The 24,107-nt window shown below is 47.7% G+C and overlaps 1 protein-coding gene across 1 annotated transcript in view; it reads left to right on the forward strand.

Annotated features, from left to right (window-relative positions):
• Positions 1-24,107, forward strand: part of rcor3 (REST corepressor 3) — a 43,750-nt gene that overhangs the window by 10,505 nt on the left and 9,138 nt on the right. The window contains exons 7-9 of the mRNA XM_083635186.1: positions 9,189-9,267; positions 12,032-12,247; positions 23,024-23,101. Coding sequence (XP_083491312.1) covers positions 9,189-9,267; positions 12,032-12,247; positions 23,024-23,101 — 373 coding nt within the window. The remainder of the gene's footprint in view (positions 1-9,188; positions 9,268-12,031; positions 12,248-23,023; positions 23,102-24,107) is intronic.

Genomic DNA, 24,107 nt, shown 5'->3' on the forward strand with positions numbered 1-24,107 from the left:
CTCTCTCTCTCTCTGTCTCTCTCTCTCTCACACACACATACACAGTCTATACCAGGGATACTCAAACTTGCTTTGCCCAGGGGCCACTTTCATGAAATGATAGGAGGCCAGGGGCCAGTTAACTCATTGAGTGCCAGCCACAGTGCCAGAGTTTCAGAGCGTTTTCAGTGATTTCTCGAGGCCCACAGAATATTGTGTGATATTACTATGTAAACACCGAACACGCACAAAGAACGATGAGACTCAAGATTCAAGATTCAAGATTTTTATTGTCACTCCATGGTACAAGTATCACGTGTGAAATTCTTGTGCTGTGGACTCCGTTTACAACATAGTGCAAATAGTACAAATATAACAAATATAACAGGGCATATGGGTGCAAAAACAACAAGAGACACAACAAGCATAAGGCAGTATAGTGATAAGACAAGTCAGAGACAGTGGCATATTCACTGTACATAGGTGCACGTGTCGGGTGCATACTTTAGACGTGCTTAAACATTTTAAATTCTGCGTATTTGACATACAGGTGCAAATAACATATTCCTTATTAAACATACAATTAAACTCGGCATTTTAAATTCGGCGTATTTGACATACAGGTGCAAATAGCATATTCCTTATTAAACATACAATTAAACGTTAGACATACGTAGTGGTAGCAGCTACAGTACGGTACAGTGCGGCTACTACACTATTTGTGTATGTTAAGGAGTCTCGTGGCCTGCGGGAAGAAACTGTTCCTCAAGCGATTTGTGCGTGCTTTCGGAACCCTGTATCTTCTCCCTGAGGGTAGCAGGGAGAACAGGCTGTTGTGGGGATGGTTTGTGTCTTTGATGATCTTCAGGGACCTCCTGAGGCACCGCTGTTTATACAGTTCATGCAGATCTGGCAACTCACATTCTGTTACGTGCTGTGCCGCGCGTCTCACTCTCCGTAGCGCCCTGCGGTCCATGGTGGTACAGTTCCCGTACCAGGTGGTGAAGCCGCCAGTCAGCAGGCTTTCAATGGTGCCTCTGTAGAAGTCCCTGAGGATTTCTTTCCTTAGCCCGAATTTCTTCAGGCGCTTGAGTCCGTGTATTCGCTGTTGGGCCTTTTTGACGACAGTGGCGGTGTGGCCGGCCCATGTCAGGTCCTGGTGGATATTGACTCCCAGGTACTTGAAGCTGTCCACCCTTTCCACCACTGTGCCGTTGATGGTGATTGGGGGGTGTGCGCCCCCCCCCCTCCTGTAGTCTACAATGATCTCCTTGGTCTTGGAGACGTTCAGAGAGAGGTGGTTGTCCTGGCACCATTGTTCCAGGGCCCCCACCTCCTCTCTGTAGGCCGTCTCGTCGCTCCCCGAGATCAGCCCCACGACTGCTGTGTCGTCTGCAAACTTCACGATGGTGTTAGAGGTTTGAGTCGCCACGCAGTCGTGGGTGTAGAGGTCATACCAGAAGGGGCTGGAGACGCACCCCTGGGGCGCTCCTATGCTGATGGTCAGTGGGGAGGAGGTGAGGTTGCCCACCCTCACCACCTGGCGGCGGTCTGTCAGGAAATCCAGGATCCAGTCGCACATTGCTGTGTTAAGTCCCAGGTCCTTGAGTCCTTGGTCCCATACCAGCCTGGAGGGTACTATGGTGTTGAATGCTGAGCTGTAGTCCACGAACAGCATTCTTACGTAAGTGTCCTTCCCCTCCAGGTGGGACAGGGCGGTGTGGAGCACGTGTGCTACTGCATCCGCTGTGCTCCTGTTGGGCCGGTATGCGAATTGTAGCGGGTCGTGGTCCGGGGGGAGTGTGGGGCGGATCTTTGATATGACCAGCTTTTCAAAGCACTTGCTGGCTATTGGTGTGAGGGCTATTGGGCGCCAGTCGTTGAGGCTGGTCGCTTTCTGCTGCTTGGGAATGGGGATGATTGTCGCTGCTTTGAAGCAGGAGGGAACTCGTCGGAGGGAGAGAGACTGGTTGAAAATGTCTGTGTATACGCCTGCCAGCTGGTGGGCGCAGGCCTTGAGGACCCGCCCGGGGATGCCGTCCGGGCCGGCCGCCTTGCGAGGGTTGATACGCAGGAACGACCGGCGCACCTCCTCCTCAGTGATGGTGAGAGGGCGGTCTGGGTCTGTGGGGGGGGGGAGGTGGGGGGGGTTGGTGGTTAGGTGGGGATGGGAGGGGGTGCTGAGGGGTGGGGGGGAGGGGGGGGGGAGGGGAGGTGGGGGGGAGAGGGGTGGTGGGGGGGCGGAGGGGGGGAGTGGTGGTGGTGGTGGGGGGGTGGGAGAGGAGGGGAGGGGTGGTGGGGGGAGAGAGGAGGGGAGGGGTGGTGGGGGGAGAGAGGTGGCAGGGGGGGGAGGAGAGGAGGTGGCAGGGGGGGGAGGAGAGGAGGGGGGGAGGGTTGGGAGGAGAGGAGGGAGGGGGGGGGTGGTGGGGGGGAGGAGAGGAGGAGAGGGGTGGGAGAGGAGGGGGGGAGGAGGGGAGGCGCTCTGGCAGAGGGGTCGAACCTGGCGTAGAACGCGTTGAGTTCGTCTGGCAGGGTGGGTGACTCGTTGTTTTGCTGTTTTGCCCCTTTGAAGTCAGTGGCAGCGTGGAGTCCTCTCCACAGGTGTTTGGGGTTGTTTGAGTCCAGTTTTGCTTCCAGCTGTCTGCCATATTCTCTCCGTGCTCTTTTTAAAGTGCTTCGGAGGGCATATCTTGTCTGTTTGTATTCCTCTGGTGTTCCGGAGTTGAAGGCGGTGGTCCTGGCGTGGAGGGCTGCCCGGACGTCACTATTGATCCAGGGCTTCTGGTTTGGCATTATTTTGATTATTTTTTGGGGGATTATGTCCTCTGTGCATTTTTGAATGAAGCCTGTTACTGTGTCTGCATACTCGTCCAGGTCTCCTGCAGCCTTGAACTCTTCCCATGCTGTTTGGTCGAAGCAGTCTCTCAGAATGTCCTCTGATTGGTCTGACCAGCAGTGGGTGGTTCGGAAGGCCGGGGGGTGTCGCTTGAGCTGTTGTTGATACCTGGGAACGAGCAGGATGGAGGCGTGGTCCGATCTGCCAAAGGGGGGGCGGGGGGTCGCCTTGTAGCAGTGTTTGATGTTCGTGTAACACTGGTCTAGTGTGCGTTCTCCCCTTGTGTGGAAGTTGATGTGCTGATGGAGTGAAGGCATGCGCTTCCTCAGGTTGACTCTGTTGAAGTCGCCTGCCAGTATCATTGCTGTTTCCGGTTGTTTCAGCTCCTGTGCGCTGATCGCGCGGTGGAGTTCTTTGGCTGCGTTTATCGCGCTGGCCTGGGGGGGAATATATACTGCAGCAAGAGTGACTGACGTGAATTCACGAGGACTATAATGCGGGACACATTGGAGCATAATGTATTCCAGGTCCGCTGTGCAGTGCGTTTCGATGTTAGTGGTATTCGTGCACCAGTTATTGTTTACCATCAGACAGACGCCGCCTCCTCTCGCTTTCCCGGTGCGCTCTTGGTCTCTATCCGCTCTGTGTATACTGAAGCCTGGGATAGCGATGGCCTGATCCGTAGTGTCGGCTGAAAGCCAGGTCTCAGTCAAACATATAACGTTGCATCTCGCTATGTCCTTTTGAAACTGTGCCCGTGCTCTCAGTTCACATAACTTATTTTCCAGTGATTGGACATTAGCCAGCAGAATGCTGGGCAGTGGTGGCTTATGCGCTCTCCTTCTCTGTCGTGCAAGAAGACCCCCTCTATTTCCTCTCTTTTGCCGTTTAAGTTCAGGGTATTCAGAGAGGTCGGGAGCCGTCCAGTTTTGTTTGGGGTGTTTTTGCGCATTTCTGATGTCTAGCAGCGCTCCCCTGTTGTACCTACGTACGGTGGTACTGCTGGTGCCGTCGTTGTTGTTGAAGCTGCTGTTGTCGTTGTTGTCGTTGTCCTCCATTGCTGGTGGTCCCTTTGGGGGGGGGGGGGGGGGGCGCAGTGGGAACAATAGCGCGATCGCCCGGCGGTAATCCACGCTGTAATCCAAGCTGTTGTTGTTTTCCCTTTGCTAAAAAAGTGCACTTACGCTACTATGTACACTGTATAAAAGACACTGATATATACACTAGATATTTACAAAGCGAATAGAAGTAACGAAATTATAAACAAAACGAAATTACTCTAAAAAAATACCTATTTCTCTACGAAGTTCACGGAGCTCCACAGCCGGTCGCCTCTCTCTCTAGGCGACTCTCTTCTATCATCTGCAAAAAAAAGTTTATTGATCCCATTTTCCGTTCTTTAGTTATGAGCCGGAGAAGATAGGTTGTTTTGAGCAAAAAGACACTTTTCAAATTAGAAGCTGAGTTATTCCGCCTTTTGTGAAATGCAGCATTTCAAGCACATTCACTGAGTCTGAAGATAATATTTTCTGATGTAGTGACGTGGTGTAGTTGTGTGGTGCCTGCGTGCCCCACCCCCCTCTCCCCCCCTCAGCTGCAAACTCCTCCCCACACTAACACACAGCCTAACACGCACCCAGTCTATTTTCGGAGCGCTCCGTTTTTTTTCGCCGGCTCCCAGCGCGACAAGGAAATGCCAAACCGGACTGCAGGGAAAGGTTTGGCCCTTCGGCGTCAGGTGCTTTCTGGCGGCTAATCGTGTGAAGAAACTATGCAGACAGACAGACAGAGGCAGAGGGGCTCAGTTGTGTGCGCGGATTGACTGCTGTCCGCAGCCAACATCAGCTGCTGCAGCATGAGCGGTTTCTCTTTGATCACGGGCGTTTTTCCTGCTGTTTTCGGACCTTCCTCTAATCTGGAGAGCACTGTCGCCACCTAATGGGTCGGTAAAATAGGTTATACACATTCAACATGCCCCAAAATTTTACAGGAGATATATTAGGCTTTGATCCACGTCCCACCGTCAAAAAACGCAATTGACGACAATCGTCGTCATTGGCACTCTACGTCACTAAAGCAATTGACGACGATTGTCGTCATTGGCACTCAATGAGTTAATAAACAAACAATATAAATTTTTCTGTAGTGGATTGTAGGTTTTTGGGGTGTCAGCTGGAGTTTAGTCTGACAATGTTGTGCACACCGAATAGTGAGTTAAGTTAAGTTAGTTAGGTTAAGTACATACATACTGTAAGTACCTGGGTAAATGGTAAATGGTAAATGGTCTGCATTTATATAGCACTTTTATCCAAAGCGCTTTACAATCAGTAGGTAGTCTACATTCACCCATTCATACACCGATGGCGGCAGGCTGCCACGCAGGGTGTCTACACACCATCGGGAGCAATTTGGGGTTAAGTGTCTTGCCCAAGGACACAACGACAGCAGCTGGGAGGGAGCGGGGATCGAAGCGCCAAGTTCGAGCAGACAGCGGTATTTGACAATTTAGCTGGAGCTCAGTCAAACTTGATTTCATGCTAGTTTTTATTGTGAATTAGATTCTAATTCAAAATGAAAACTAACATGAAATTATTAGAAAATGGTCGGGGGGGGCCACTCTGCACCCTGTCACGGGCCGCATTTGGCCCCCGGGCCGCAAGTTGAGTATCACTGGTCTGTACTCAACAGCCTGTGACTGCTTCACTGAGACTCTGTCTGTTCATAGTCATGTCTCCTTCAGAGAACGCTTTCATTCTGGAAAACAACTCACATGCCACTGAACACGCAACACAAATCAACTCGTTCATTTCTCGTATTTGTGTGACATCAGGTTGAATGACCAAAATAGGAGATGGATTCAGCGTACAGTAAAAATCATATCGCAATTATATAAACAGATGGGTAAATGGCCTGCATTTTATAGCGCTTTTATCCAAAGCGCTTTACAATTCACCTATTCACTAGGGATGGGCATTTCTAGCAAAAACACTATTCGAAATTCGCTGGCCAAAGTCGACTTTTAATCGAAATTCGAAAATAAAATAAAAAATGTGAGTGGTGATCGAAATGTTGCATTGTCTCCCCTGATTCTAAGTATAGTCGAATCGCTTGGTTTGAGCAAGTAAAACAATTTTTATAAGCATTTTAAGCAAGGTTTATGGAAAAATGAATGGCGGATGAAATCCCATGAAGAGGGAGAGGTTGCTTATAAAAATTGTTTTACTTGCGCAAACCAAGCGATTCGACTATACTTAGAATCAGGGGAGACAATGCAACATTTCACTGACAAAAAAAAATTTAATTTAATTTTTTTTTTTTTTCAATACACGAATTTCGACTTTCAATAATAAAAGTCGACCTTGATAATAACAACGATTATTCGAAAATTCGAAATTCGATGCCCATCCCTACTATTCACATGCACATTCGTACACCGATGGGGGCCTCTACCATGCGGGGTGCTGGCACAGCCATCGGGAGCGATTTGGGCTTCAGTATCTTGCCTAAGGACACTTCGACATGCGGATTGGAGGAGGCGGGGATCGAACCACCGACCTCTTTTATCCAAAGAGATTAGTGGATGACCCATTCCACCTCTTGAGCTATAGCCACCGATATTGCGAGTAAGGATGGTCCGATTCGATACTCAGTATCGGTATCGGCTGGATCGGATCGATATCTGCAGAGAAAAAGAAGTCCAATCCGATCCATTAGCCTGCCCTAAACGATCACGTTGTCACTTTGAGCAACGTGCTGTCGCGGTGAAGAACGCAGCACTGCAGCATGTGAACAGTTAGTGAGACCTGCTGCATGCTGTGTTGTCATGTCAGCTGTGTTGATCCAGCCAGAGAAACAGCAGAGTGTTTTTAAGCGTTGGAAACCTCAACACCGCAGATCGCCTGATACAAGGTCGCTGCATCACACAAACAACCCGACAGCAGCATCGGTGAGAGCCACAAAACACACTGCGAGCATAAACACACCACAGTATCACGATCAATACGTGACCGTTCCCATCTAGAAGTGAAGTCAAATCTACACACTTTCTGCATAGCAAAGCGGCAGATTAACGCTAGGCAAAATAAATCCTATGAATGAACACTCACACCAACTTGCCTCAGCAGCGATCATAAAGTCCTCTCCTCCTGCCCATGTTTTAGCCCTTATAATTAATCTGCATCTTCCTTAACGCCAAATAAAACTAGATTATTAGACCATGTGTCCCTGTTTACAAACACCATGATGCCTACATTCCCCTCCCCCCTTGTTTCATGCAACACTAAAGTAGGGGAGACCAGGGACAGTTGTAACAGGCATGTGTGTGTGTGTGTGTGTGTGTGTGCGTGCGTGCGTGTGAGAGAGAGAGAGAGAGAGAGAGAGAGAAGGCTTAAAAAGAAGCAGCATTAGTGCATTACTGAGTCTATGTTCTGGGCTATATAGCATATTTCATAATTTAGGGAATAAATATTGTTCCACAGATTGAACATGATGTTTAGATGGTTTAGATCAGGGGTGTCAGACTCATATTAGGTAGAGGGCCGGATTTGTTCAACTGAGACCTCATGGGGGCCGGATTTTTATTTTTTACTAAAATCAATTTGACTCATTTATCCATTTACTTCACAAAAGAAATACTGCTCTTTCCATTTTTCTTGAAACTGCCTGCATTCCTTGTCAACCTTTCTCTTTTTCGACAGCATCTTGTTGATTCCTTTGTTTTTTGGTAGGTAGCTGAATGCGCGATTCAATTCCAGCGTGGCATCATGGCGGCTTTGTTTACACCTGATGACCTACTGACATACTTCCTTGTAGTGCAGGTTAATTAACTTATGAATGAACTCTTAGCTTGCTTATTAGCCACACGTAGTTCATGATAATGGGGTGCGAATTTAATAATAATAATAATTAAAAAAAAAATAATAATAATAATAATATTCCAAAACATCTCGGATGAAACCTACCCGCGGGCCGGATCCGGCCCACGGGCCGTATCTCTGACATCCCTGGTTTAGATGGATTCACCTTATGTCTCGTCCCTGGCACCGCAATGGTGGAATGAGTTCCCCCCTATGGTCAGGACAGCCGCTTCACTGCCAATCTTTTGGCAAAAACTTAAAACGCACCTTTTCAGGCTCCACCTGGCCCCTTCTTGAACTAACATCTCTCTCTCTCTCTCTCTCTCTCTCTCTCAAAAAAAAGTAAAAACTTTACCACTATTTCTTCAGAAGTTGTAGTTGTCATAGACTGTTTAGATGATTGCTCTATTGCTGACAAAAATGTGTTATTGTAAGTCGCTTTGGATAAAAGCATCTGCCAAATGACGTAATGTAATGTATTGTTGCCACGCCCACTTTTTCTCTTCCGTGTAAGACACAATTGTATTTGTTCTTCCGCTTCAGCGTTAGCCGGCCGGTAAACATCGATAAACTGTAAACTATGAATGAAGATTGGCAACATTCAGAAGTTACACTGTGGCCAACTTCAGTTACATGTTCATAGCGTTATTGCTGCGAGGAGCCGATGGCTGTACCCGGTCGGCATTTAACCTTAGTTACAAAAGCACGTCGACAGTGTTTTCTCACTGCCAGTAGCCTAACTACAGTAGGGTTTGACAGATACTAGCTAGTCCGACCGGTCACACAGCCAGCGCTCTCAGTCCTCGCTGCTCGTTCAAAATGTCCAAATAGGCGTTATTCTGATAAACTGGTCACATATTTGGAATGTTATTTCTTACTTTATAACAGTTTTTTTTTCTTCTTCAAAACAGCTTTTTGTCTAAAAAGTCAAAAAATGATAAAAGTGGGAGTAATCTACTTCCGGGTCTAAAACAGAAAGACGATTACAAAATGACGTTATGCTGAAGCGTCCTTATATGGGCAAATAATAAGGTGAATAATAAGCGAGGAAAAAAGATTGGATCGGATTGGTATCGGTATGGGCAGATACTCAAGGTTGGGGTATCGGTATCGGATCGGGTATGAAAAAGTGGTATTGTGTCATCTCTAAATATGAGTCACGATTTTTAGTGGGATTGGTAATTTTTGCATTTAATTTTCACTGGGAAAAAAGATGGTGTGATTTCTACTGGGGTCATGTTCCCTTACGTCTGGAGAATATGATCTGTCTCTGTATCAACACAATGCTTCATTTAATGTTATGTTGTGTGACACATTTGACCTCGAATAAATTGCAGCAGCCCCTGCGATTTGGATATTGCACGTGACCATATTGTAATTTTGATCATATTTTCATTAATTGCGCAGCCCGGCTAGTATGAATGAATATTTAGTGGCTGTTATTAGTTTTGGTGTTTTCTGCGGTGTCGTGTGACAACTGATGACTGAATACCGGTTTGTTGTTGTTGCCGTACTAGCGACGAGGAGATGGAGGAGGCCAATCCGATCGAAGCCAATGACAGCGACTACGACCCCAACAAGGAAGCCAAGAAAGAGGTACAGGACACGCCCACACTGCTGTTAGCATGACGTAGGGCCAGACGATAAGTCAGTATTACCATTTATCGTCTTTCAGTGGGATTAGATCGTGATGATTTTGGAATTATATTTGTGATGATATGGTGATTTGGGGATTGTATTGTGATGTTATGGTGATTTTGGGATATCAAGAGGCACAAACTGCTGTCTGACCTGATGAGAACAAGTACATTTTATTTAAAAACCTTGGCACGAGGTATGTTAGAAATTTGACATCACACTTAACATTACCAATCGGTTCAATATGATGAACATTCATTTGATTATTTAGCGTGATTTCGCTTATGTGAGCCATAACGTCATACAGTATATATCGATATCGGGGGGGGGGGGCATCCTTATCATTATCATGATTAGGGCTGGGTGATAATTCAATATTATCGTTGATTGTCTTTCAATGGAATCATATCGTGATGATATGGTGATCAGTTTCATGTGTCATATGGTGTGGTGCGGCACCGGTGTGTGTTACTCAAACTATTTCCCCCGAGATTGGCAGGTCTGCATATGTGAGTAGTCAGTTTGTTCGGCCATACTAACCACCCGTAATGCTAGCAGAGACCGGAAAAGGTATCTTGTTATCCTACTTCACACAAGAGTTGTCGGGAACCTACAGTAACCTATAGAGCAGTGTTTCTCAAACTTTTTCAGACGAAGGATCACTTAACCAATAAAAAGAAACTCGGGGACCACCTAACTCCCAAAACATCCCCAAAAACAATAGGCCTACTACTTCAACTGTAAATTACAAATTACAGGCTAATTAAATGACAAATAGCATTAAGGCTGTAAAATTAATCACGTTTGGCTTCCCACAATTATGAAAACAAGATAACCGATATATATATATGTATATATATTTATACTGTATATACATATATACATATATATATAATTTATTTTAGTTAGTCCATTGACTTTTTTTTTTACATTTATTTTTCTTTTTCAGTTCAAAGAAAGTTTTTTCAACTTCAATAAATGCACAAGTAAAATAGGCTATCTGTTGCCATCTTAAAGTAGCATTCCGTTTTTGTGTTCAAATAAGTGTTAAATGGCTCTATATTCTGACAGCAATCACTGAAATAGTGTGTTTGGTCAGTAACTTGGAACTCCCAGCCCCCACTGTAGGCCTACTCTGTCTCTCTCCTGTAGCCCTGCAGGCAGAGTGGATGTATCTACGCAAGCGTAAGTCGTAGAGACTCAAGGGTGGCGGCATTGGATTCGGGGTGAAAAAATACATACAGTATAGTGCATATAGTCATTGTGATCGATTCGGACCTTCCATTTCCCATAAAATTTCTCTGATTGATAGTGGGAGGTGTAAAAAAAGGAAAAAAATATAAACCTACTCGCGGACCACTAGGGGGCGCCCGCAGACCACTGTTTGAGAAACACTGCTATAGTGAGTCTATTATGTTAGCTCCGCCCACCCTGTGTCTCCACAGACACCAAGTTCATAAATGCTGCAATACTGAAAACGCAAAGGCTTCCATCGGCTCAGTCACCATTGTAGTAACTTGCTATCAGATAGATAGCGACTTAACCAATATTTACATCTTTTAGATGATCACTTTTAAGTGATGCTAGCGTATAAAAGCTGTGCTGTAATACTAAATACCGGTATATAGGCTATGAAAAATCCCAAAGGAAGGTCAAAGGAGGCATCAATGCAGCTGTTGAATTATCTCCTGAGTCTGAACTCTGAACACAGTGTAGAATGTCTGCATCATCACATTTGAACATGTTCAAATAAATGACAATGCTCCTTTTCTTAAAAAGATATAACATGATATAACTCATGAGTCATGACACATGAGTTTTTGCAATGTGCAACTGTCAGAAAAAGGTTAGACATCATCGATAACAAGAAGTGATAACTTTGGAGGCATCATCGATAAAAGGAAGTGATAACTTTGGAGGCAAGGAAAGTGTATCTGTACAGCACATTTCATCCACAGAGACAATGCAAAGTGCCTTACATAAAATGGATAAAAAGGAAAGAGCAGAGAGAGTTACAAGGTAAAATATAAGATCCAAAATTTCACAGTGCAAAATTATTAGCATTTTTTGTGCGTGAGTGAATTCATATGCCTAATCGAATCTTATAGCAACTACGAGCAACATTTCCGCTTGTTATGAAACGGTCTAGATTTAATAGTGATGCCTCACATCTTAACTATAACAAAAGATGAGACCAAAGCCGAGTGAATCGGCGAGTGCTCTCGTGGTTTATACAGTCCGTTCTTCTTGTTTAGGGTCTGTTGCTAGGCAGAGCAAAACGGTTTACGGCAGCTGCCGTAAACCTTTCGTTTCACTTCCTTCCTTCACTTTCCGTCCCGGAGAGAGACTCTATAACCAACAAGAGAGCACCCGCCGATTCACTTGGCTTTGGTCTCATCTGCTGTTATAGGTAGGATGTGAGGCATCACTATTACATTTAGACTGTTTCATAAGAAGCGAAAATGTTGCTCGTAGTTGCTTTAAATTTCACACTATTGTGAATGAATTTTGTAAGTGCGGTTTTACCGGTTTATATTAAATCTCTCTCTCTTTTTCCTCAATCTACTTTGACCCAATCTAAGTCACAGAATACTTTCTCTTGGTTATCTTACCCAGTTCAAACCTCACTGCTGCAGGCATGTACAATTCTGAGTAACTGGGCAGTTTGGAACCGGTTCTAAACGGTTCTGGTTCTCGATTCCCCATCCCTCTGTGTCAGCAGCCCCAGGCAGAGGCTCCGGCGCCGGGCTGTAAGGTGGCTCTGGGCCGGCGGGAGCACCAGACGCTGCAGCACCGGCACCACCAGCGCTCGCGGTGCCGCCCGCCCAGAGGCATGTACCTGACCCAGGACGACGTGCTCGCCGTGTCCCTCAGCGCAGGCGCCGCCAACACGCTACTCAGACAGCTGGACATGGAGCTGGTCTCCCTCAAGAGACAGGTAGGAGCACGGGTCCTGTCCTCAAAAAAGGCTTCACCTTTAGTGTAAACAACAATTTAAAAATGTCATCACAAAGTGACAGGAATATCATTTGGATGGAGAGCTTGTGAAACTGTCAAGTGTCTCATTAGTGATTACTAAATCAGAATAACATGCAGCTGATATCACCATTCATGTTCCTGACAGCAGAATAACATGGATTATTTTTTCAAATATTTTTCAATTCCCCAAAGATGCTGACAGTATGAGTACAACAGAAAACAAGATAACAACGGGCAGCAGGCAACAGATATAAATAACATTAACAAGATAACAACAAGGTAACACTTAACGCCTCAATCAAGGATATATGGAAACAGAGGGGAGGGAGGGAGGGAGTGAGTGGGGTCAGGGGCCAGACAGAAGAGAGGGAAGTGGAAAAAGTGGAGGGGGCGAGGTTGGAGGAGGTGGTTAGGGCGGGGTAGGGGAGGTTGGAGGAGGTGGTTAGGGTAGGGGAGGTTGGAGGAGGTGGTTAGGGTGGGGTAGAGGAGGTTGGAGGAGGTGGTTAGGGCGGGGTAGGCGAGGTTGGAGGAGGTGGTAGGGCGGGGTAGGGGAGGTTGGAGGAGGTAGTCTCGACGCCAGACCCATGAGAGTTCTTATGCTGATACACTACATTACTGCATGCTGCAGAGCTCTCTCTGAGTCTGGGACACTTTACCTCAGAGGGCTGGTTATGGGAGGGAACCATTCACTTGGCCAGTCATATGCCAGTGATGGCTTCAGTCCTCTCCAATCAGTAAGGATTTTGCGATCAGACAACACGGGAGGCGCAGCCCATTTGCGCTCTCATCGGTGCTACGACCTGTCACTCATTCAATTTCAACCCGCCTCCAAAACCAGCAGTGGCTGTTAACTGGCACAGACTCACTTATGTAGTATGCGGAGCGCAGCGATTCAATGTAATATTTGAGTCTGGGGAGAGACTATGGAGGAGGTGGTTAGGGCGGGGTAGGCGAGGTTGGAGGAGGTGGTTAGGGCGGGGTAGGCGAGGTTGGAGGAGGTGGTTATGGCGGGGTAGGCGAGGTTGGAGGAGGTGGTTAGGGCGGGGTAGGGGAGGTTGTCAGCTTGGGAGATTCAGGTACGTTTTGAGTCGGGATTTAAAAGTGGGGAGTGAAGGAGAGACTCTGACAGGCTGGGGGAGGGAGTTTCAAAGTCGGGGTGCAGCTCTTGAGAATGCTCGATCTCCAAAGCTCTTGAGTTTGGATGGTGGAACGGTGAGGGGAACAGTGGATGAGGATCGGAGGGTTCGGTTAGGGCGATGGGGGAGAAGGAGGTCAGTCAGATAAGGGGGTCCAGGCCTATGGATGGCTTTGAAGGTGAGGAGGAGTAGTTTGAAGTTCATGTGTTCTTTGATGGGGCACCAGTGGAGAGAGTGGAGGACAGGAGTGATGTGATCCCAGGTCCGGGTGTTTGTGAGCAGGCGGGCGGCTGAGTTCTGAACCATCTGGAGTCTATGGAGGGAGCGGGAGGTGATGCCGGTGAGGAGGGAGTTGCAATAGTCCAGACGGGAGGAGATGAAGGCGTGGATGAGGGATTCAGCAGCAGGGGGAGAGACAGTGTCTGATTTTGGCGATATAGGTTGAGGCGATGTCTCATAAACGCTGGGTTAGCTGGCTCAGCCTGGCTGGGGCGTGGTCAGGGTGGGATAAATCCCCCGTTCTAACCATTCAGCAAAGTTAGAATTTAGCTCATAGCCCAGCCCAGGCAGACACGATCAGGGATTCAACCACCGCAGTAAACGCACATCTGAGCAGACGTCTTGTGTTCTGCTCTAGAACCCCCAAACCTGTAGTTAGAGCCGCAGCACCTTATTTTGGTGAGTCAGCCCATTGAGATATATGGGCAGTTTTACCACACTCGCGCGCCAGCCGTATAACATTTTGTGGGCGTTACCACACATGCCGACTGTCTCTATTGCGGAGGTGAAAGTATGAAGTCTTAATGATGGAGCTGACATGGGGATCAAATGAGAGGGTGGGTCCAGGATGAAGCCAAGGTTGCGAGCCAGGGACGGTTGTGTCGTCAATGGGGAGTGAGCTGGGTCCAGTTTTGTTGAGTGTAGATTTGGTGCGATGAGAAGAAGTTCAGTGTTGTCACTGTTGAGTTTGAGGAAGTTGTGAGTCAGCCAGGTTTTTATTGCAGATATGCAGGTTTCGATGTGGGTGAGGGGTGGGTTCTGAGTGGATTTTGTGCTGATGTAGATCTGGGTCTCATCGGCGTAGCAGTGGAAGTCCAGGTTGAATTTGCGGATGATGTGACCGTAGGGGAGTATGTAAGAGATGAAGAGCAGGGGGCCAAGGACTGAGCCTTGGGGGACCCCCTGCATGACAGAGGAGGTGGTGGAGGTGTGACCAGAGAGGGAGATGAACTGTTGTCTGTCAGTGAGGTAGGAGGTGAGCCAGTCCAGTGCGGTGCAGCCTTTGGAGGAGGATGGAATGACACTGTATCAAAGGCTGTGCTGAGGTCTAGTAGTATCAGGATGTTGAGGGCACCTGAGTCTGCAGAGATGAGAAGATCGTTGATGACTTTGACCAGGGCACTTTCGGTGCTGTGAAAGGAACAGAAGCTGGACTAAAAGGGTTCGTAGAGGTTATTGGATTGGAGATGGGAGTGGAGTTGGGTGGCGACAATGTGTTCGAGGGTTTTGGAAAGGAAAGGTAGGTTGGAGATGGGGCTGTAGTTGGAGAGGTTGGCTGGGTCAAGAGTGGGCTTTTTAAGAATAGGGGTGACGGCGGTGATTTTGTAGACAGAGGGAATGTGACCTTGGGATAGTGACTGATTGAAGAGGGTGGTGAGGTGGGGGATGATGACAGGGAGGCAGGTCTCGGTCAGAGTGGTGGGGAGGGGGTCAAGGGAGCAGGTGGTTGTCTTAGAGGCAATGATGATGTCAGTAAGGAGGGAGGAGTCAGCGGGGGAGAAAGCAGTGAGGGAACATGGGGGGTGTAGTCAGGCGTAGGGGTGGGCATCACCAGATGTCCACGATACGATACTAAAACGATACTTGAGTCACGATACGATAGTATTGCGATATCGCCGATATTGCGATATATTGAATATTGTGATATTTCGATATATTGTCTAACTCCTTTTCCTACCTTTTCCTTGACCTCACCGGAAGTAAAACATGCAGTGTTTTTTTGTTTTGTTTTGTTTTGTTTTTGCCCAAAATGTAGGCTACATTATTAAGCTTCTCTGGACTCAATACGCCACTGCAGGCGCGGACTGCAACATCGGGCGCTTCGGGCAGATGCCCGGTGGTCTGGCCTGGCATGGCCTGCAATTTTTTTTTTTTTTTTATATTGATACTTGCGTCCAAATATCGATACAATATCGTCAGGCAAAATATCGCGATACTATGGTGTATCGAGTTTTTTCCCCCACCCCTAGTCAGGCGGGGGAAAGGTGATAGTGGGGGGGGCGGGGGTGGAGGAGTTGGTGATGGAGGCAGTCAGTGAACTGTTGATTTGGGAGAATTTGTTATTGAAGGAGTGGAGAAAGGAGTTGCAGAGATCAGGGGAGGAGAGTGTGTTATTGTCCAGGGGTGGAGTAGTTTCTTGACAGTAGAGAAGAGGGTGCGGGGTTTCTGTTGGTGCTGTTGATGAGGGTGGAGAAGTGGGCAGATTTGGCAGCTTGGAGTGCATCACGGTAGGTTTGTAGGCTTCTGGACGGTGATTTTTTTAATTATTTTTTTAAAGTCTTTCCAGTTGATGGCCAGTCTGCTTCATAGTGGAGTTCAGGAGTGTACCAGGGGGAGGAGGAGGTGAATGAGACTGTGGTGGTTTTCAAGGGGGCCAGGGAGTCAAGGGAGTCAGAGAGAATGGAGTTGAGCGTGATGGCGTAGTCGTCAGCAGAGGAGGGGGCGGAGTCAGGGGGGAGGGCAGAGGATATGGACTGAGAGAGAGTGAGTGGGTCGACAGATTTAATGTTACGGAAGGAGATGGGGCAGGGGGGCAGTGAAGAGGATGCAGTGGTGGTCAGAGAGTGGAAATGAGAGAGGTGAAGGTTGGATGGGTAGGGAGGCAGAGCAGCCTAAATCAAGTTCAAGATTCAAGATTTTTTTTTATTTTTTTTATTATTGTCACTCCATGGTACAAGTATCACGTGTGAAATTCTTGTGCTGTGGACTCCGTTTACAACATAGTACAAATGTAGGGCATATGAGTGCAAAAACAACAAGAGACACAACAAGCAATAAGGCAGTATAGTGATAAGACAGAAGTCAGAGACAGTGGCATATTCACTGCACATAGGTGCACATGTCCTGTGCATACTTTAGCCGTGCTTAAACATTTTAAATTCGGCGTATTTGACATATATGTGCAAATAGCATATTCCTTATTAAACATACAATTAAACTCGGCGTTTTAAATTCGGCGTATTTGACATACGGGTGCAAATAGCATATTCCTTATTAAACATACAGTTAAACATTAGACATACGTAATGGTAGCAGCTACAGTACGGTACAGTACGGCTACTACACTATTTGTGTATGTTAAGGAGTCTCGTGGCCTGCGGGAAGAAACTGTTCCTCAAGCGATTTGTGCGTGCTTTTGGAACCCTGTATCTTCTCCCTGAGGGTAGCAGGGAGAACAGGCTGTTGTGGGGATGGTTTGTGTCTTTGATGATCTTCAGGGACCTCCTGAGGCACCGCTGTTTATACAGTTCATGCAGATCTGGCAACTCACATCCTGTTACGTGCTGGGCCGCGCGTCTCACTCTCCGTATCGCCCTGCGGTCCATGGTGGTACAGTTCCCGTACCAGGTGGTGAAGCAGCCAGTCAGCAGGCTTTCAATGGTGCCTCTGTAGAAGTCCGTAAGGATTTCTGGCCTTAGCCCAAATTTCTTCAGGCGCCTGAGTCCATGTATTCGTTGTTGGGCCTTTTTGACAACAGTGGCGGTGTGGCCGGCCCAAGTCAGGTCCTGGTGGATGTTGACTCCCAGGTACTTGAAGCTGTCCACCCTTTCCACCACTGTGCCGTTGATGGTGATTGGGGGGTGTGTGCTCCCCCCCCTCCTGTAGTCTACAATGATCTCCTTGGTCTTGGAGACGTTCAGAGAGAGGTGGTTGTCCTGGCACCATTGTTCCAGGGCCCCCACCTCCTCTCTGTAGGCCGTCTCGTCGGCCCCCGAGATCAGCCCCACGACCGCTGTGTCGTCTGCGAACTTCACGATGGTGTTCGAAGTTTGAGTCGCCACGCAGTGGTGGGTGTAGAGGTCGTACCAGAAGGGGCTGGAGACGCACCCCTGGGGCGCTCCTATGCTGATGGTCAGTGGTGAGGAGGTGAGGTTGCCCACCCTCACCACCTGGCGGCGGTCTGTCAGGAAATCCAGGATCCAGTCGCACATTGCTGTGTTTAGTCCCAGATCCTTGAGCTTGCGTACCAGCCTGGAGGGTACTATGGTGTTGAATGCTGAGCTGTAGTCCATGAACAGCATTCTTACATAGGTGTCCTTCCCCTCCAGGTGGGACAGGGCGGTGTGGAGCACGTGTGCTACTGCATCCGCTGTGCTCCTGTTGGGACGGTATGCAAATTGTAGCGGGTCGTGGTCCGGGGGGAGTGTGGGGCGGATCTTTGATATGACCAGCTTCTCAAAGCACTTGCTGGCTATTGGCGTGAGGGCTATTGGGCGCCAGTCATTGAGGCTGGTCACTTTTTGCTGCTTGGGAATGGGGATGATTGTCGCTGCTTTGAAGCAGGAGGGAACTTGTCGGAGGGAGAGAGACTGGTTGAAAATGTCTGTGAATACGCCTGCCAGCTGGTGGGCGCAGGCCTTGAGCACCCGCCCGGGGATGCCGTCCGGGCCGGCCGCCTTGCGTGGGTTGATACGCAGGAACGACCGGCACACTTCATCCTCAGTGATGGTGAGGGGGCGGTCTGGGTCTGTGGGGGGGGGGTTGGTGGTTAGGTGGGAATGGGGGGTGGGGGTGCTGGGAGGAGGGGGGGAGGGGAGGTGGTCGGGGGGGGGAGAGGAGGAGGGGTGGTGGGGGGGCGGAGAGGGGGAGGGGTGATGTGGTGAAGTATGTGGCCTTTAACATGGGTGGGGAAGTTGATGTGCTTGGTGAGGTGAAAACAGTCAAAGAGAGAGAGGAAGTCAGATGTGAGGTTGGTCGGCATGAATGTTAAAGTCGACGTGAACCGGAACGGAATGCACTAGCGTGAGCCTCGGACACTGAAAACGAATTGAGAGGCGAACCATATACGTGTCGATGATTTGATTTGACAATTCTGAGGACTGGCTTTGGCATTGGCCAATCCTGGCGTGTTCCACCCCCAAATCGAGTGGGATTCAGCCTGTTGTCATGCTACGCGAGTGGGATCCGCAGAGTACCAGGGAGCCAGCTGCTTCGTGCGGAGCGAGCGGACAATCCGATGCATAGGTGCTGCCCGCCCGCCTGGAATCTCCGAGGGGCAACCCCTGACTACCACGCTCTCATGCGCGCGCCATTCACGCTATTTCTGTAAATACGATATTCCTGGAATGCGCGTTTTAACGAGCCAGTTACATTTCTTTGCATTCTTGGAGATTATAGTTTTTGTTTTTTGTTCATGTTTCATGCAATTGGCCAAGTTAGTAGTTAGTTTATGGGATAGGAATTCTGCCAGATGACAGGCACTAGGCGCCATTTTCTACTTCATTTGGAAGAGAAAATTATCCTGAAATGAAGATTTGATTGACAGCTGCATGTCGTGATATGATTGGTTGAAATGGGGTAGAAATTTGATAGTACTAGGTGACGTCAGCAAACTGTAGATTACTGTTATCAATGAAATCTGAAAAATGAACTTTTGATGTGAAAAAGTGTGAAAAACGAAAGAAATTATATTTTTGTCTTTTTTTTTTGCATACATTATTAAATAGGTGCACTGCATACCCAGGTATTTGAACTAAAAGAAAAGAAGTAGGAGGTGGGTGGAAAGAGAGGAAGCGATGGTGAGGAGTTCAGAAAGTTCAGACAGAAAAGAGGGGTGTGACTGGCTTGGGGGGGCGGTAGAGGAGAAGAGCAGTTATGGAATTGGTGAAAAGGCAAGGTATTCAAAGGATGACATGGGAGGGAGATTGAGGTCCAGTTCAGTGGATAACGGCAAGACCCCGCCTTGCCCAGAGAGGCGGGGTTTAGCAATGTAACTGTAATTAGGGGGGGGGGGGGGGGGGGGTGGCCTGGTTGAGTGAGTAGTAGTCCGAGGCTTGTTGCCAGGTTTCAGTGAGGAGGAGCAGATCAATGTTATTGTCCAGGATGAGTTCAGATATGACAGGTGATTTGTTGGAGAGAGAGCTGGTGTTCAGCAGTGCAAGGGAGATGGATGGAGGAGCAGGTGGGAGAGAGCGGAGGTTATTGAGATTAGCAGTGCGGTACGTGATGTTGACGGGGGAGCGGGAGTTAGTCCAGAATGAGGGAATGTTTGTGCCTTCAGGGTCAGGGTTAGAGTGTAGAGTCCGGTTGCGATTGTGTCGGGGGCCTCGGTGGATATAGCGGCGTCGGCGGAGAATATTGGCTTTGCTGGCAGCAGTGGCAGCAGGAGCGGTGAGGCGATAGTTGTTGTTGAGTGAGTGAAGGTCCGTAGCAGTCTAGATGATTCGGGGGAGGGTTAGTGGAAGTTGGGGGGTAGATGGAAAAAATGAGAGTCCAGACAGAGGAAAAAGTTAAGAGTAGCGGGAGGGTGAGTCCGAGTTGGAGATGAGACATGAGTACAGATGAGAGTAATCCAGGGAGCATGTTGACAGTGGCTAGTAGCTGATAGGTGATGAGTTGTGTGGAAGTGGTGATGGACCGGAGCGGCGGTGTGTTGTTGTTGCTGTTATTGTTGTGATTGTTGCAGCTAGCCCGAGACAGAGCCCGCGCGGCAGGGCAGCCTAACCCTGCCAAGGCGTGCCATGCCAACAACCTAAACCAGCAGCAGTGAGAGAGAACTGGAAAGAACTGTCACTCACCTGCGGAGATGGCAACCCACGGACTGGCGAGGGAGTGGTGACTACCTCCCAGGACGTGGGTTGGGTCGCACGGCATGGCTAGGCTAACGTTGTTTGGAGGCGGCACACAGCGGGTCAGTCATGGAGGGGCACAACAGTCAGAGAGCCAGGAGTGCGTAGTCCAACATGTAGAGCAGAGATTGAATCAGGTAAATCCAGAAAGGTAAATCCAGCGGAGATAGTAATCCAGTGATGGGAAGGCAGGCTGAGCAGCGAAGAAATGCGGATGGTGACGTGTCAAGCCGGCGGAGTGGAAGCAGTGATGATCGTTAAGGTTAGGCGGAGATTAAACAAGTAGACTAGGACTAAGACGGGCAGACAAAACAAAATACACGTGAAAAGCAAGTAAGGTTAAATGCACGGGTAAAAGCGGCAGTCAAAACACAGACGCCAGCGGTTCTCTAACCCGGAAGAGACAGCTACGCTACGGCAAACGCAACAGGACAAAACATGCAAGATGGATCATCAAATTTTGTAGTGTGATATATTGAATTTGGATATATTGTTCTGTCCCTAGCGTGATGCATCTGCTCTCACCTGGGGTCAGTTTTGGAACGTCAACACCAAAATAGCTGTTTCCCCCCGCAGTGAGGAGGGGGGGAGTGATCATACCTATTTTTAATCAGATTATTCTTGTTCTTGTCAACAGATAAAGGAATGAACAAGAGTATAATATTAGAACCGGTATCGATTCTACATGACATTACGTAATTTAGCAGACGCTTTTTTACAATATGTACAATAGTAGATTTTGTCAACAGTAGTGAAATCAACTGTGCATCACAGTCTGTAAACTTTAAAGGAATTACCGTAAATTCCGGACTATAAGACGCACCGGTGTATAAGCCGCGGGACCAAAATTGACTATTTTTTTCTTCTATAAGCCGCACCGGACTATAAGCCGCGGGTGTTTTGATGTTTAATTACCATATGAAAGGGTTCGTGCACAGAGAGGAATGTCGGGAAAGAGATCGCTGTTTGGGGAAGCTCCCATTTATTAACATTTCAACAAAACAAAACAAAAGTCAGGTCACTAATCCCCAGACAAAATCACACAACAATAGGCTACCGTATATGTGCAGCAAACCTGTAACCAGAGAAGTCAAGTCACTAATCCTCGTCTTCCTCTTCTTCCTGCGTACTGAAACCACCAAAGTCCTCATCTTCAGTGTCGGAAACGAACAGGTTCAGGGTGGCTTCGTCAACCACTCTCCTCTCTCCTTCAGGTGCCATGGCACGAGTCCGATACCTCACGAGTCCGACACCTCACGAGTCCGAAAAAAGAGGCTAACTTCCCCCAGACCCTAACCCAAAACCTAACCTCTCCCACCCCCACGCCTAAACCTAACATCCCCCAGACCCTAACCCAAAACCTAACCTCTCCCACCCCCACGCCTAAACCTAACCTCCCCCAGACCCTAACCCAAAACCATGAGGTGTCGGACTCGTGAGGTATCGGACTCGTGAGGTATCGGACTAGGGGGCAGTCCCCGTGGCGTCATCCTCTTCATCCCGCAGCAGTCCAGCGTTTTGGAACCCGTTGGTAATTGTGGATGTTTTCACACTCCTATAATATTCCGTGATCTTCCTTTGTGTGAATTCGCCGAAGTTTGTGATTTTCTCCTGATAGTCGGGAGGGAGTTGTTCAGTAGTTCTCCCCCGGACGGACAGTCCCTTTTGCCCAGGTTACGCGCGGCTGCTCTGTTTGATCGGCGGCTGCTCTCTTTTAATGCGAGATTGACTGCTTTCAACTTGAAAGCTGCCTCGTGTGAATTTCTGCGTACCTTCCCCATGGTAAGTGAGAGTGTTGCTTCTACTGCTCGTCTTGTTGTGAATATTCCTTGATCTTCCTTTGTGTGAATTCGCCGAAGTTTGTGATTTTCTCCTGGTAGTCGGGGGAGGGAGTTGTTGCCCGAGTGGCCGTTTGCTTACCGTAATTACCATATGTAAGTGGTCACGCACAGAGGGGATTGTCGGGAAGAGATGGCTGTTTGAGGAAGCTCCCATTTACCGTATTACAACATTTCAACAAAACAACATAACACAACACCACCGTTGTTTATTTTTACAGTGCACACAGTGTCCGCGGTGTGGTGAAAAGAGGGCAAGAGAGGAAATTAAAACAGAAGTGGATTTATAGTTAGAAAGAGTGCTAAAAAAGAGAGATTTTTTTTTTTTTTTTTTTTTTTTTCTGAAAAAATCCATAGATAAGACGCACCGTTATATAAGCCGCAGGGGCCAAAAAACGGGAAAAAAGCCGCGGCTTATAGTCCGGAATTTACGGTAGGTGCATTTGTTGAGAGTTGTTTCTCTTTTTGTTTGTATTGATATTTTTGGTATTGGTATTAAATTGGTATTGAAACGTTGCCAGTGGTTTTGACCATGTTCTTTTTTAGCTGTGACAATGTGTTTTTGTATCCGTGACAATGTGTTTCGTAGTTTTTGACCATGTTTTTGTAGTTTTGACCATGTGTTTTTGTAGTTTTTGACCATGTGTTTTTGTAGTTTTGACCATGTGTTTTTGTAGTTTTTGACCATGTGTTTTTGTAGTTTTGACCATGTGTTTTTGTAGTTTTTGACCATATGTTTTTGTAGTTTTGACCATGTGTTTTTGTAGTTTTTGACCATGTGTTTTTGTAGTTTTTGACCATGTGTTTTTGTAGTTTTGACCATGTGTTTTTGTAGTTTTGACCATGTGTTTTTGTAGTTTTTGACCATGTGTTTTTGTAGTTTTGACCATGTGTTTTTGACCATGTTTTTCAGGTCCAGAACGCCAAGCAGATGAACAGTGGCCTGAAACACATGATGGAGTCGGGGATCGAGGAGTTCAAGCTGCCTGAGGTGCGTCGCTGACTCACCACACGGGGTCCGGTCAATCCTCGCTTGAACCGGAAGGTTGTCCCAAACCTCAGATTTGTGCTCCGAGGAGCGAGGAGGGATCCCTGAGTCGCTATGAGCGAATTTCCTTTCATTTAGTTTATTGCTTTATTTGACAGCGACAATATGCTAGTTAACCAAAAAGGCACATTTTCTTGTGTAGTCCCCGCGGACCAGTGTTGGGGGTGACGCGTTACAAAGTAACGGAAGGCAACGTGCTAACAAAACACAAAGCTAGCAGAGTCGCTGAGTCGACCTATAGCAGCAGGTAATGTGAAAAGCAGATATAAACTGTTTGCGTGTGCCTTAAAGCAGGGAAGATTGCAGTCCGCTGTCCAGGTGTTATGCCGAGTTTTGCACAACGGCCAGGCAGCAGCAAAACTCATCCCCACCTCACAGGAACATATTGTAATGATTTATACAGAAACATAACTGTTTAAAAATGATATAATTGTTTGACGTGACCTCCCTGTTTTTAAGTTAAAACAGCCCCAAAATATGGTGGCGATGCATGGGTGGTGCCGGGAACCATAACTCGTCACAACAACGGGCGCAAACGCAGATTAGAGGCGTGCCAAATCATTTATGCACGGCGCAAACGGGATTTGGGCCAGAATTATTCACAGGTGTGGCCTGGCAATGCCTGGGCGTTAGATCAATCAAACCAGATTCCCATCTTGCTGTCCATCTAATACAGTTTGCGTGAGGCATGCTGTAATTCTTCCCATGCGTAATTTGGATAGGTGTAGGCCTATTGACTGTATATATTATCCCTATCTCATAACGACACCATCACATCATATACCTGTTAAAAACATCTGAGTTTTGATGCAATTCGGGTTATTTTGTTGACTGGGGTGGGACAATAGAAACGTGTTTGCAGCGGGTAAACGGCGGAGACAAAAGAAAAGATTTGAGGATTTACAGTGGACTCAATTAAAACTCGACTCGTGCCGAGGCTTGTGCCAGA

Source organism: Poromitra crassiceps, assembly GCF_964638095.1.
Source record: "Poromitra crassiceps genome assembly, chromosome: 4".
Lineage (NCBI taxonomy): Eukaryota > Metazoa > Chordata > Actinopteri > Beryciformes > Melamphaidae > Poromitra > Poromitra crassiceps.